Source organism: Anomaloglossus baeobatrachus, chromosome 4 (assembly GCF_048569485.1).
Source record: "Anomaloglossus baeobatrachus isolate aAnoBae1 chromosome 4, aAnoBae1.hap1, whole genome shotgun sequence".
NCBI classification, from domain to species: domain Eukaryota; kingdom Metazoa; phylum Chordata; class Amphibia; order Anura; family Aromobatidae; genus Anomaloglossus; species Anomaloglossus baeobatrachus.
The window spans coordinates 348903381-348916965 of NC_134356.1; the positions used below are offsets into that span (position 1 = coordinate 348903381).

Consider the following 13585-nt stretch of genomic DNA (forward strand, 5'->3'; position numbering starts at 1 on the left):
TGGGGCTTTAGGATTTCTTCACCCATTTTATTTCATTGATTTAAAATCCATGTAAAAACATTATGCATGTCAAGTGTTTTTAGTGCTGTTTTTGTATATATTTTTGCTTGTGTTTAATTAGTGTCTCCTTGTATATTTGTTTGCCATATTTTAAGTTCTGTATACAACACAAGAGCCTATACATAAAGCTTAGCAACATTTGACAAAAAAATGCCCCTAACCCTTAAGGCGGCGTTACACGCTACGATTTATCTGACGATATGTCGGCGGGGTCACGGTTTCCGTGGCACACATCCGGCATCGTTAGCGACGTCGTTGCGTGTGACATCTACGTGCGACTGTGAACGATCGCAAAGAGGTTGAAAATCGTTGATCGCTAGCACATCGTTCATTTTCAAAATATTGTTCGTCACTTGGATCGCAGCAGACATATTGGTACTTTGACACCCTGCAAACGACGAACAACATCCACAAGACCGCCTTGGTCAAACAATATATCGCTGAACGATTTGGCATCGCTTGTGAGATCTTTACGTGTGACCGCTAATAAACGACCTATGTGCGATCTCGGCAAATCGTAACTACGATCTGGGCGTGTCACATTGCTACTGAGATCGTCAGATAAATCGTACCATGTAAAGCGGTCTTTAGGCTACGTTGCCACAAAGAGCTTTTGGTGAGTTTTTGATGTTGCAGAATTTCTGCATTTCCGCAGTGGATTTTCCTCACCTAATGCAATTGTATGGGGACAATCTGAACATAAAACTCACTATGCCGCAAGAGAAATTGACATGTTGCGGATATGACACCTGCACTGCAGGTCAGGTTACGCTGAGTGAAAAAGAAGCACAGTGGGCAGGAGACTTCTATACATCCCATCCACTTTGCTGGAACAGTAAGATGCTACCTCTTGACTCAGCGAAAATATGGAGTATCAAATACTCACCAAAAACTCATCTTGGGCACACAGCCTTACAGTTCCCCTTTGAAATATTGAGGGTTCCATCTGAAATACACCATGGCTACATTTACATGAACTAATATGTGACATTAAACCTTTCTTGTAAATGGAGGTTGTATCAATGTCCTCGGAAGGGGTCCTCATGTGTGGAGGAGGCTCAGGATCCTGACTATATTATATAGGTGGCATTTGTTTCTAACAGCCATGGCTGGTGTGTTGAGTTCCAGTTGTTAACCATTTAGATGCCACTATCAATCTTTGACAGTTACATTTAAATGATTGGTTAAAATGACAGCTGGGGATCTGCCAAAACTCCCCATTGCTGTCATCTCGGTCCTCCTTTGAAGCTGAGCTTCATAGGTGACTAGGATTTTCTCTATGTACAGCAATAATATGGTTAAAGTCTGCAATGTGGACTATAAAATAATGTAAAAAGAAAAAAGTTTTTAACAAAAACAACATTTCAAATCAACCATCTTTCCCTCCATTTAAAAATAAAAAAAACATATTTGGTATTGCCACGTTCATAAAAGGCAGATCTATTAAATATGGAATTAACAAACTTGATGGGTAAACACTGTAAAGAGAAAATAAAATCAAAATGGCAGAATTGCGTTTTTTGGTCACCTCACCTCCGTACGTTTTTTTAACAATGAGTAAATAAAACATAAATACACAAAACTTGTATCAATAAAAACATCAGCTCACCACACAAAAAACATTTAGTCAGCCATGTTAACAAAAGATAAAAATATTACGGTCTGTGAAAATGGTGAAACGAAGGAAAAACATTGTTTTTAATCCTCTGAATGTTTTTATACTTAAATTGAAATAAATTGATGCTTGTTAATCATTTTCAATTTTGTGTTTTTTAGATAAAAAAGGACAACACCACAAAGTCTGTCACATTGAAATATTCAGAAATTGTTCCTTGTTTGTGCATTGAGGTAATTTGGATAATATACATCAATAATAACCAAGAATTATGATTTATTGATATTGCGGTCAGGATTTTTGCTATTAATGTAAATGTTACATAATATGTAAAATTATCAGTTTTCTCTATTTATACTACTTTATTGCACAATGTCGATAAGTCCTCATTCACCCCATGTAATCCCTTCCTGTTTTGTCATTGTCTTGCGAGTACTTTGCTGTAAGGTATAGTTAGCTAAACTCTAATCTGCCATATAAAAAAGTACATGTAGCATTTTTTTGTTTTGTAACAGTGAATTTGTTAGGGTGAACTCTTAACAAGGTTCATGAGTTTCCTGCTCCTGACCTAATTGGTGTGGATCAAGTGCATGCATAAAAGAATTTACACCAGACAAAGGGTCAGATGTGAACTCTATTCTTGGTCAGAGCAAAATAGCACCGAGAGAGAGAGCTCTTTATTCCAAGAACATGGACTTATATAAACTAGGAAAAGGGGCATGGTCGGCTCTACAGTGGGCATGCTCGGATGTGTTCATTGGTCAGTGGGTTCATCAATGGGGTAGTCCATGAGCGATTGGTGGGTGTCATCATGGGAGGATCCATGAGGTCATCAATGGGGTTGTTCCATGAGGTCATCATTTGGGTGGTCCTCTTGGTTGGTCAGTGGGTCTTTTTCCTTATATGGTAATTCTTTTTACATCTGGACATTGCTTGCATTCCAGGGCAGGGTGTGGAGACCAGGAAATAGCGGCCATCTTTAGATCTGTGTCACGTGTATGATCTGAAAACTGGCTTATGTATAGAGAATTGATTTAATTGAACACACTTCCCACAATCCCCTATGTCAAGAGGTTAATCAAGAATTTGATCAAATGGCTCTCCTCAACAAATCTATTTTCTTCAAAGCTACATGATTTCCCACATGACCCATATATTCTATTTATTGTTTAAAGTGTATGAAAATGTTTTAATGTTTGGATTAATTTTATTCTTCAAGGGTTGGCTACTATTTCCTGATTCAAGAAGAACACGACTTTGTCCATTTAAAAATGGTAGGTATGAACAATTAAAATATTTTACCATTATAAATGTAGTACTTGAGCCCTATGTTTAATGTTGAAAATGACATGCTTGCTACGCAGAGTGTTAATCCTGTGTTTCTGATTTATCAGATAGAGTAGACTGAGTGACTATCAGTCATCATAGACTAAAGGTGGTGTCACACATAGCGACGCAGCAGCGATCACGACCAGCGATCTGACCTTATCAGGATCGCTGCTGCGTTGTTACATGGTCGCTGGTGAGCTGTCAAACAGGCAGATCTCACCAGCGACCAGCCCCCAGCTAGCAGTGATGCGTGGAAGCGTAACTAAGGTAAATATCGGGTAACCAAGGAAAGCACTTCTCCTGGTTACCTGATATTTACCTTAGTTACTAGCGTCCGCCGCTCTCACGCTGCCAGTGCCGGCTCCCTGTTCCCTGCACTCCTAGCCAGAATACACATCGGGTTAATTACCCGATGTGTACTCCAGCTACGTATGCAGGGAGCTGGCACTGGCAGCGTGAGAGCACACCGCTTAGCGCTGGCTCCCTGCATTCCTAGCCAGAGTACACATTGGGTTAATTACCCGATGTGTACTCCAGCTATGTATGCAGGGAGCAGGCAGACGGCACTGGCAGCGTGAGAGCGGCGGACGCTAGTAACTAAGGTAAATATCAGGTAACCAAGGAAAGGGCTTCTTGGTTACCCGATGCTTACCGTGGTTACAGCTTACTGCAGGCTGCCAGACGCCGGCTCCCTGCTCGCTTCAGTTTGTCGCTCTCTCGCTGTCACACAAAGCGATGTGTGCTTCACAGCGGGAGAGCAACGTCCAAAAAATGAAGCAGGACATTCAGCAAAGACCGGCAACCTCCCAGCAGGGGCCAGGTCGTTGCTGGATGTCACACACAGCGACAGCGACGGGACGTCGCTGCTACGTCACAGAGAATGGTGACTTAGCAGCGACGTCATTGTCGTCGTCACTATGTGTGACACCACCTTTAAGGTATACTTACATAAATCAACTACTAAATAGTAACTGTCAGGTAGAAAAACTATCTACCATTCCGCTTTTGTTTTTTTTTTATTTCACCATCAAAGTGATATCACCAACATATACCCCCTCCGTGTACTTACCAGCCACCAGATTTACTGTTCCTGGCCCTGCTACGCTCTTCTTCTGTACCATATGCTTGCAGTTGTGACTACCTAAAGGATTCCAGTGTTTGTGGGGCAGACAGGAAGTCACTTCTCACTGTAATGCTTGCTTTACACGCTTCAATAAATCTTTCAATCCGTCGTCGGGGTCAAGTTGTAAGTGACGCACATCCTTTATCGTTCGTGACGTATTTGCGTGTGACACCTACGTGCAATCAAGATTGAACGAAAATACGGTGATCGCATACACGTCGTTTATTCCTCATACATTGGACGTTTTGTTGTATGAACCTAGTCAATTGTAACGTGTGACATCCCTCATACGATTTTGGTGTCTGAGGCTATGTGCACTGGTGTGCGCTCTGCACCGCAGCTTAAAAAAGGTCTGCTTCAGAGCGCAGCTGAAAAGCTGCGTTCTGAAGCGCCTCACAATGTCTGTCATTCACTAATCTCTAAGTAGCGCGATCAGCTGAGCTGTCACTGAGGTTACCCGCGGCCACCGCTGCATCCACCGCTGGATCCAGTGACTGCAGTTAACCTCAGTGACAGCTCAGCCGATCGCGCGGCTGTCTTCATTTGCTGTGTGGAGGTGACCGGAGCGGCTGTGTCTGCTGCAGCTCCGGTCAGTAGTGATTGTTTAATGGGCGGCCGGCTTTTTCAAAACAGTAAAAGCCACCGGAGCAGTGTGAATGCCGTGCAGAGCCGGGGATCGGTGAGTATGAGAGAGGGCTGCTCAATTCAGTTACTCAGGAGTTTAGCGGTCACCGGTGAGTCCTTCACAGGTGACCGCTAATCAGGGCGCGACACAGACAGAGCCGCAGCATGACAATGAAGTTGGGTGAAGTTCACCCGAGTTCATTCTGACAGTGCGGCTCTGTCTGTGTCTGCTGTCATCTGCCATTCAGCTCTGCTACATGGCTGTCTGTGGCTTCTGTCAGCGGCCATGTAGCAGAGCTGAATGGCATATGACATAGTAAAAACGCATCCCTACACATTACACACACTTGGCAAGTCAATAAATAAAAAAAAAAAAGGGTGCCCAATGCATACGTCACAGAACACATGATCTAAAGGATCGCACACAAAATTGATCAATTTAACCTAGACTACTAACGCACGTGTGACAGCAAATGAACGACCTACGTGCAATCTCATTCAATCGCATATGCGACCTGGGCGTGTCACATCGCATACGAGATCGCACACCTAATTGTAAGGTGTAAAGCTGGCTTAAGTCTATGAGACTCAGAACCTCCTAGACTCACAAAGACAGTTAGTGGCCATCGGCAGTGACTTTTGGCCAGTCACCGCTGAGAAGCACTAGAAACAGGAGGAGCCAGTAACCTGTAAGGCGGGCTTTGCACACTACGACATCGCAGGCCGATGCTGCGATGCCGAGTGCGATAGTGCCCGCCCCCGTCGCAGCAGCGATATGTGGTGATAGCTGGCGTAGCGAAAGTTATCGCTAAGCCAGCTTCACACACACACTCACCTGCCGTGCGACGTCCCTGTGGCCGGCGACCCGCCTCCTTGTTAAGGGGGTGGGTCGTGCGGCGTCACTGCGACGTCACACGGCAGGCGGCCAATCAGAGCGGAGGGGCGGAGATGAGCAGGATGTAAACATCCTGCCCGCCTCCTTCCTTCCGCATATCCTACGGAAGCCGCAGTGAGGCCGGTAGGAGACGTTCCTCGCTCCTGCGACTTCACACACAGTGATGTGTGCTGCCGCAGGAGCGAGGAACAACATCAGACCGTCGCGTCAGCGTAATCATGGATTACGCCGACGCTGCACCGATGATACGATTACGACGCTTTTGCGCTCGTTAATCGTATCATCCAGCCTTTACACACTGCGATGTCGCATGCGATGCCGGAAGTGCGTCATTTTCAATTTGACCCCACCGACATCGCACCTGCGATGTCGCAGTGTGCAAAGTGCCCCTTAGTGTTTGATGATACACAGGGAACATCCATTACTGATATTATTCCAGTGATGAAATAAAAAAAAAAAAAAGCCCAGAGTTGTACCTTAAGACTTCTATGTAGAATGAATTTTTCTTGAATACATAGAAAGTGATAAGACTTGTTTACAGCTGTTTAGCGCTTTTATATCTTTTATATCTGTAACTATGTGTAAAATCTGATTACTGCAGTTTCCATGTAAACCTATGTAATAAACAGTGTTAAGGTATTATATCTCATCCATCTTATATACAGGGATATTTCACAGTGATACATTTTGGAATCTTAGGAGGTACAAATGCAGAGTTACTTAGAGAAGGATGAAATATTGGCTTGTTGTAGATTTAATTTTATAGATTGGGACATCTTAATCTTTGATTAAGTCCAATGAGCCCATTATTCATTATTGGCAAATCATAAATAACTAACTTACTAAGTAAGATTGGATGGCTGTGTATGAATCTTAAGGCTACTTTACACACTGCGATATCGGTCCCGATATCGCTAGTGTGGGTATCCGCCCCCATCTGTTGCGCGACACGGGCATATCGCTTCCCGTGCCGCACAACATCGCCCAGAGCCGTCACACATACTTACCTGCCCGGCGACGTCGCTGTGACCGGCGAACCGCCTCCTTTCTAAGGGGGCGGTCCGTGCGGCGTCACAGCGACGTCACTGAAACGTCACTGAACCGCCGCCCAATCGCAGCGGAGGGGCGGAGATGAGCGGGACGTAACATCCCGCCCACCTCCTTCCTTCCGCATAGCGGCCGGGAGGCAGGTAGGGAGAGCTTCCTCGCTCCTGCGGCGTCACACGCAGCGATGTGTGCTGCCGCAGGAACGACGAACAAACTCGTTACTGCTGAAGTAACGATAATTGGGAATGGACCCCCGTGTCGCCGATTAGCGATTTTGCACTGTTTTGCAACGATGCAAAATCGCTTATCGGTGTCACACGCAACGGCATCGCTAATGCGGCCGGATGTGCGTCACAAAATCCGTGACCCCAACGACTCTGCATTAGCGATGTCGCAGCGTGTAAAGCCCGCTTTAGGCCTCGCTCACATTCGCATTTAAATCAGATAACTGAAATGCGGGAAATCTCACATTGCACTCAGACCAATGTTATTCAATGAGGCAGAGCAGATCTGCGATTTTTTTCCTAATGCCGCTTCATTAATTCTGCAGTGGAAATTCCGCGGGTAAATCTGTAGATATAAAAAAATGCAGTGTGCGCACAGCATTGTTTTTATACCCATAGGTTTTGCTGAGGAATGACTGCAGAAATGTTAAACACATTTTCTGCAGCAAATCCACGGTAAAATCCGCGGTAAATCCGCAGCGTGCGCACAGGGCCTTAATGCCTCTGTAAAATGGATCAGGCACACCCATACAGTCTCTGGGTATGTGTGAAATATTGGACTGCATTGATGACATCCGAGTGCAGTGCAATATACGCTAACACAGACAGTGGAGAAGATAGAGATTAATTGTTCTTCAGCCTCTCACCTATGCGCTAATTCTGACATGCAAGAGTATCGGAGCACAGTGAATAACACTCGGCTCACGAGCAGCAGAGTTTGGGAAGAGTGTCATTAGCATATGATATCCAATACTCTCACATTAGAGAATCATCGGATGCTATATGCCAGTGTGACCCCAGCCTTAGAGGTGAATTCATGTATATTCTGTATTGAAAATGTAAGAATAAGTGACAATTGGGAAGTGAGAAAGTAAAGACCAGGTCCATGGTACAACCATTTTTGGTACTATGTTAGCAGCCTATAGAAGCATTGTAAAGTGATTTGACATTAAGAATAATACAGAATCACTCTTCCTGCTGTCAAAATGATATAACCCTAACAGAACCTAATGTAAGTCAGATTGAGATTTGACTCAAAACAGAGCTGGCACAGCATCATGGCCATGACAAATATGTGAACAGAGCTTAAATAATATATGAACAGAGCTTAAAGGGGTTGTCTACTATTCTGACAACCCCTTCTCAATTTAATTGTTTGCCCCTATTAAAATATAAACACTTAAGGCCCCGTCACACACAGAGATAAATCTTTGGCAGATCTGTGGTTGCAGTGAAATCATGGACATATTGTTCCATTTGTACACATCCACAAACCTGGCACCGATTGTCCACAATTTCACTGCAACCACAGATCTGTCACAGATTTATCTCTGTGTGTGACAGGGCCTTAATACTCACCTCCAGTGCCAGTGCTGTTCCATTGGTATCTGCACTCGTTCTCCCAGAGCTTATGTAAAGTTATTATTTCATCATGTGAACTCTGCACCCATTCACCACCAGATTCGATCTTTTCACTTTTTTGATGAATCGAACATCGAGAGGTAGTCTGAGGTGCATCTGTTCTTTCACTTCCTATTGATGTTTGCTATGTCTGAAGGCAGGGAGAGAGAAGCCAGCGCTGGTTGGCACAGGATTTATGTGATGTAACAACTTCGAGTGAGCCCCGGGAGAGTGAATGCCACACCGCTGGAACGGCACTGGAGTTGAGTATAACTGTTTTTATGTTTAAGGAGACAAACTCTCAAATTGAGAAGGGATTGTTTGAGTAGTGGACAACCACTTTAACAAAGTTCCAGCAATCCAGTAGTTTGTTGTTTTTTTTCCATTTATTTTTGGTTTAACTTTTTCTGTTAATAAATGCTGCTGTTTAAAGGAGTTGCCCACTACTTGGACAACCTCTTCTCAATCACCACATTTCTCATAAAATAATAACAGCCTGTACACATCTCTGGTGCTCTCTCCATTCCAGCAGTATCAGTGCCAGGTCTCCAGGGGTTCATCTGAGGTTGTTATGTCACAGGAACTCTGCAGCCAGTCAGCGGCCTCTTCACGCTCACATCTATCGTATGAAACTAACATCCATAAAACTGAGGACTGCTGCTGCCCTATGACCTTATCGAGATGGCAGTTACATCCCAAGAAAGCAAGAATGAGGCAGATGCTGATTGGCTGCTGGGTTAACGTGATAATAAAAGAACAAAGCAAGCCCAGCAAAACCCGAGTAGTGGGCAATGACTTTAACATTTCTTCTTAAGACTAGTGATATAGTGCTACAACTATATTATGAGGCTTGCATTGCTGATATGGGCACTTCTGGTCTGATAGTTCATCTGTTGTTCCCTTCAAACTTACAGTAAATTCAACTCCAAGTAATTCTCTCAGACTCTCTTGTAGCTGATGTCTATAGAAATTAATTAAATGATTAAAAAGGTTTTCTGAAAAAAACAATAGTTACCTCTTGAATCTTCTGCCAATCCAGCATAGATGTGTTGGCGTTTCCCAATAGTCTTTGCTTATTAACTACCAGCACATGACCACTGTAGTCAATCAGTGACCTCATCAATCACATGCCAGAAAGACTTTTTTCTAGATTTCCACCTCTATCCTATAACTTGGGGTAAGAAGGAAAACGTTGGGGTTGGTGTAGGGGATTGTACTTAAAGGGGCTGTTCACACCAGGGTGTTAATGTTCTACTCACCTCCTGGACCGATAGTACCCCTGCTCTTAGCTCTGAATTTCTGTCTGTCTCTTGACATAAAGTATGTCACATGACCTCTGTAACAATCAGCAGCTACTAATCAGCTGCAACCTTCACATTTCCGTCTTAAGGCCCCTTTCACACGTCAGTGATTCTGGTACGTTTGTGCTTTTTTTTAAACATACCAGAATCACTGACATACGCAGACACATTATAATGAATGGGTCTGCTCACACGTCAGTGATTTTTCACTGCACGTGTCTCCGTGCGGCGTACCCGCGTGTGCGTGATTGCCGCACGGAGACATGTCCATTTTTTTCTGGCATCACTGATGTCCCACGGACCACGCAGTGGTGTGGTCCGTGAAACACGTGCCAGAAAAAAACGTGCTTTTAAAATAAAAAACATTTTAACTCACCCGGCGTCCAGCGATGTCCTCTGCAGCCCGTGCAGCTTGCTACTTCTGAGCCGGCTCATTATTGTCGTGCATATTCATGATGCGCAACACAGCCGACCCGGAAGCAGCTGCTGCAGGGGTCAGCGCCGGCCAGATGCTGCACCGCGGGAGCGATCAGCACCATGGAGAGCGGGAGCGGGCGCAGGTGAGTTGATTACTAAGTGCAATCACGGGCCACGGAGAACGGAGCCCGGATTGTACTTAGACAACCCACGTGTGCCGTGATTCACGGCACACGCAGGGACATGTGCGTGTTTTACACGCCAGTGAAAGACGTCAGTGTTTTTCACTGACGTGTGAAACGGGCCTAAGAAATACTATTTTTCTGCTGAGATAGAATAGTGAAAGCTTCCGTGGAAGAATTATACACCTTTTCTATCTGAATGAGAATGGTCTATTGTAGGCGCTGTAGGTAATAAAGTCAACCTTAGTGATTGGTTACCCAACTCGTCTCTATTTTTGACCTGTACATACGGTATTGTGTAGCAAGTATTACAAGGTTCTTATGAGAAATAAACACTTAAATATTAAAATAATATGATTTCAAAACACTTACTTATTGCTCATCTTAAGATGCCAGTCTTATATGTTTCCTTCTGTTGCCCATCAAGATTCTTAAGTGATGACTTTTTATCTTTTGGGACTACATAGCACATCACTTTCTATCTTGTGTATATATTATTTTAAAATTATGGGCCAATTGAAAGAGTTGATTTTTCCCTGAAGACTGCCTCTAAACCAGTCTCTTACATGCTAAACAATAAATCACTTTCTCTACCACTAAGTCACTAACGTGAGGTCTAGAATTGAGTGAGTACCTAATTATTCATAGTTGCTATACTAATAATGAGTACTGTCTAATACTCGCGTATTCATTCCGAATAGCATGTGCAATGCAAGTCAATGGGGAAAACTCGCAAAGTAACAAGTAACCCGAATGCTGTACTATTTGGGCAAATAGCAAATAGTGCGGAATTCGGGTTACTCATTACATTGCGAGTTTTCCCCATTGACTTGCATTGCACATGCTATTCGGAATGAATACGCGAGTATTAGACAGTATTTGTTATGGGTATAGCGAGTGCAAATAGTTAGGTACTCGCTCAACTCTAGTGAGGACTACTGTTAAATGTTTGAACTGAAGCTTCCTTATCAGTTTTCTGTAGGTTTGATTCCCACTAGTGTTAAGGTACCATCACACTTGGGGCGGCTTTGCACACTACGACATCGCAGGTGCGATGTCGGTGGGGTCAAATTGAAAGGGACGCACATCCGGCATCACTTGCGATGTCGTAGTGTGTAAATCCTAGATGATACGATTAACGAGCGCAAAAGCGTCGTTGTCGTATCATCGGTGCAGGCTCCGACATTTCCATAATGCCGATGCCGCGACAGGTTCGATGTAGTTCCTCGTTCCTGCGGCAGCACACATCGCTGTGTGTGAAGCCGCAGAAGCGAGGAACATCAGATTACCTGCCGCCGGCGGCTATGCGGAAGGGAGGAGGTGGGCGGGATGTTTACATCTGCTCATCTCCGCCCCTCCACCGCTATTGGCCGCCAGCCGTGTGACGCCGCTATGACGCCGCACGACCCGCCCCCTTAGGAAGGAGGCGGGTCGCCGGCCAGAGCGACAGTCACAGGGCAGGTGAGTGCATGTGAAGCTGGCGTAGCGATAATTTTCGCTACGCCAGCTATCACAAGATATCGTACCTGCGACGGGAGTGGGGACTATCGCGTGCAACATCGCAGCATCGGCTTGCGATGTCGCAATGTGCAAAGCCCGCCTAAGCAACATCGCTAGCAACATCGCTGCTGAGGCACAACTTGCTAGCGATGTTGCTGTGTGTGACATCCAGCAACAACCTGGCCCCTGCTGTGAGGTCGTTGGTTGTTGCTGAATGTCCTGGACCATTTTTTTAGTTGTTGCTCTCCAGCTGTGTAGCACACATCGCTGTGTGTGACAGCGACAGAGCAACAACTAAATGTGCAGTGAGCAGGGAGCCGGCTTCTGCGGACGCTGGTAACCACGGTAAACATCGGGTAACCAAGAAGCCCTTTCATTGGTTACCCGACATTTACTTTCGTTACCAGCGTCCGCCGCTCTCAGCTGTCAGTGCCGGCTCCCTGATCTCTGCACACGTAACCGGAGTACACATTGGGTAATTAACCCGATGTGTACTGTGGCTAGGAGTGCAGGGAACAGGGAGCCGGCACTGGCAGTGTGAGAGCGGCGGGCGCTGGTAACGAAGGTAAATATCGGGTAACCAAGGGAAGAGCTTCTTGGTTACCCAATGTTTACCATGGTTACCAGCGTCCGCAGAAGCTGGCTCCCTGCTGCCTGCACACGTAGCAGAGTACACATCGGGTAATTAACCCGATGTGTACTGTGGCTAGATGTGCAGGGGGCCAGCGCTAAGCGGTGTGCGCTGGTAACCAAGGTAAATATCGGGTTGGTTACCCGATATTTACCTTAGTTACCAAGCGCAGCATGCTTCCACATGTAGCGACGCTCCAGCGATCCCTGCCAGGTCAGGTTGCTGGTGGGATCGCTGGAGCATCGCTTAGTGTGACATCTCACCAGCGACCTCCTAGCAACTTACTAGCGATCCCTATCAGGTTGTATCGTTGTTGGGATCGCTGGTAAGTTGTTTAGTGTGACTGGGCCTTAAGATTTTCAAAGAAAACAAAACAATTGAAGCCCTCATCTCTGCAACTTGTGTAACTACACATTACTGAAATATGCAGAACAGAACACTAAAAATAGACAACAGAGATGTCTTCTGAATGAGAATCTTCTTTCTTAAAAAGAATCTGTCAGCACAATTTTGCAATGTAAAGCATAAATAGTCATAATGTTGCTGGTGTACATTTGATGAAAAAATCCACTTTTTTGTTTTTCTTTAATCAGAATTTAAAGTTTTGTTCCAGTGAGATTTAGTTGCAATGGGGTTGGACTGTAAACGTGGTCTTCTTTTCCTGCCCCAACCTCTCCACTTGCTTCTAGTGTTTTATATGACAAGTCAACTATTTTTCAGTGACATGTCTCCTTTCTGAAATCTAGCATAGTCAGTGTCATGGGTGGTACATATGCAGATTGATTTCCCAACTGGTCTACACTAAAATGCACCGCCATTCAATTTATGTTTGGGATTCTCACCCTAGCTTGCACAAATGCATCCCCAATAAATCTGCATAGTGCTGTAGATTATTCTGATGCTATACATAGCTAATAAATTGTCATTTACTCAGTATATGGTTCTTAATTCACATGGTGCATTTGGAAAATTTTGTGTAGTGGACTTGACTTACCTGTGATCTTTTTGTCACATGTTGGCTCCTCAACACCATGAAGTGAAATGATATGCAATTGGGGAAAAAATGGAAACACCATTTTTATGACATCTCGATTTATTCAGTTTTGAACATGAGCAACATGCACAGAAATATATATACTTTCCTCAAGAAAGCTTCTTTATGGCATTGATCATGTGTTGTCCAGACCAGTCTTCGGCTAGCATTGTGGCCACTACAAAAGAAAGACTCATCGCTGG

General features: G+C 44.7%; 1 protein-coding gene across 1 annotated transcript in view; it reads left to right on the forward strand.

Moving 5' to 3' along the window:
- Window positions 1-13585, forward strand: part of IL17REL (interleukin 17 receptor E like) — a 356565-nt gene that overhangs the window by 106110 nt on the left and 236870 nt on the right. Inside the window, exons 8-9 of the mRNA XM_075342547.1 lie at window positions 1837-1908; window positions 2895-2949. Of these exons, the coding sequence (XP_075198662.1) occupies window positions 1837-1908; window positions 2895-2949 (127 nt within the window). The remainder of the gene's footprint in view (window positions 1-1836; window positions 1909-2894; window positions 2950-13585) is intronic.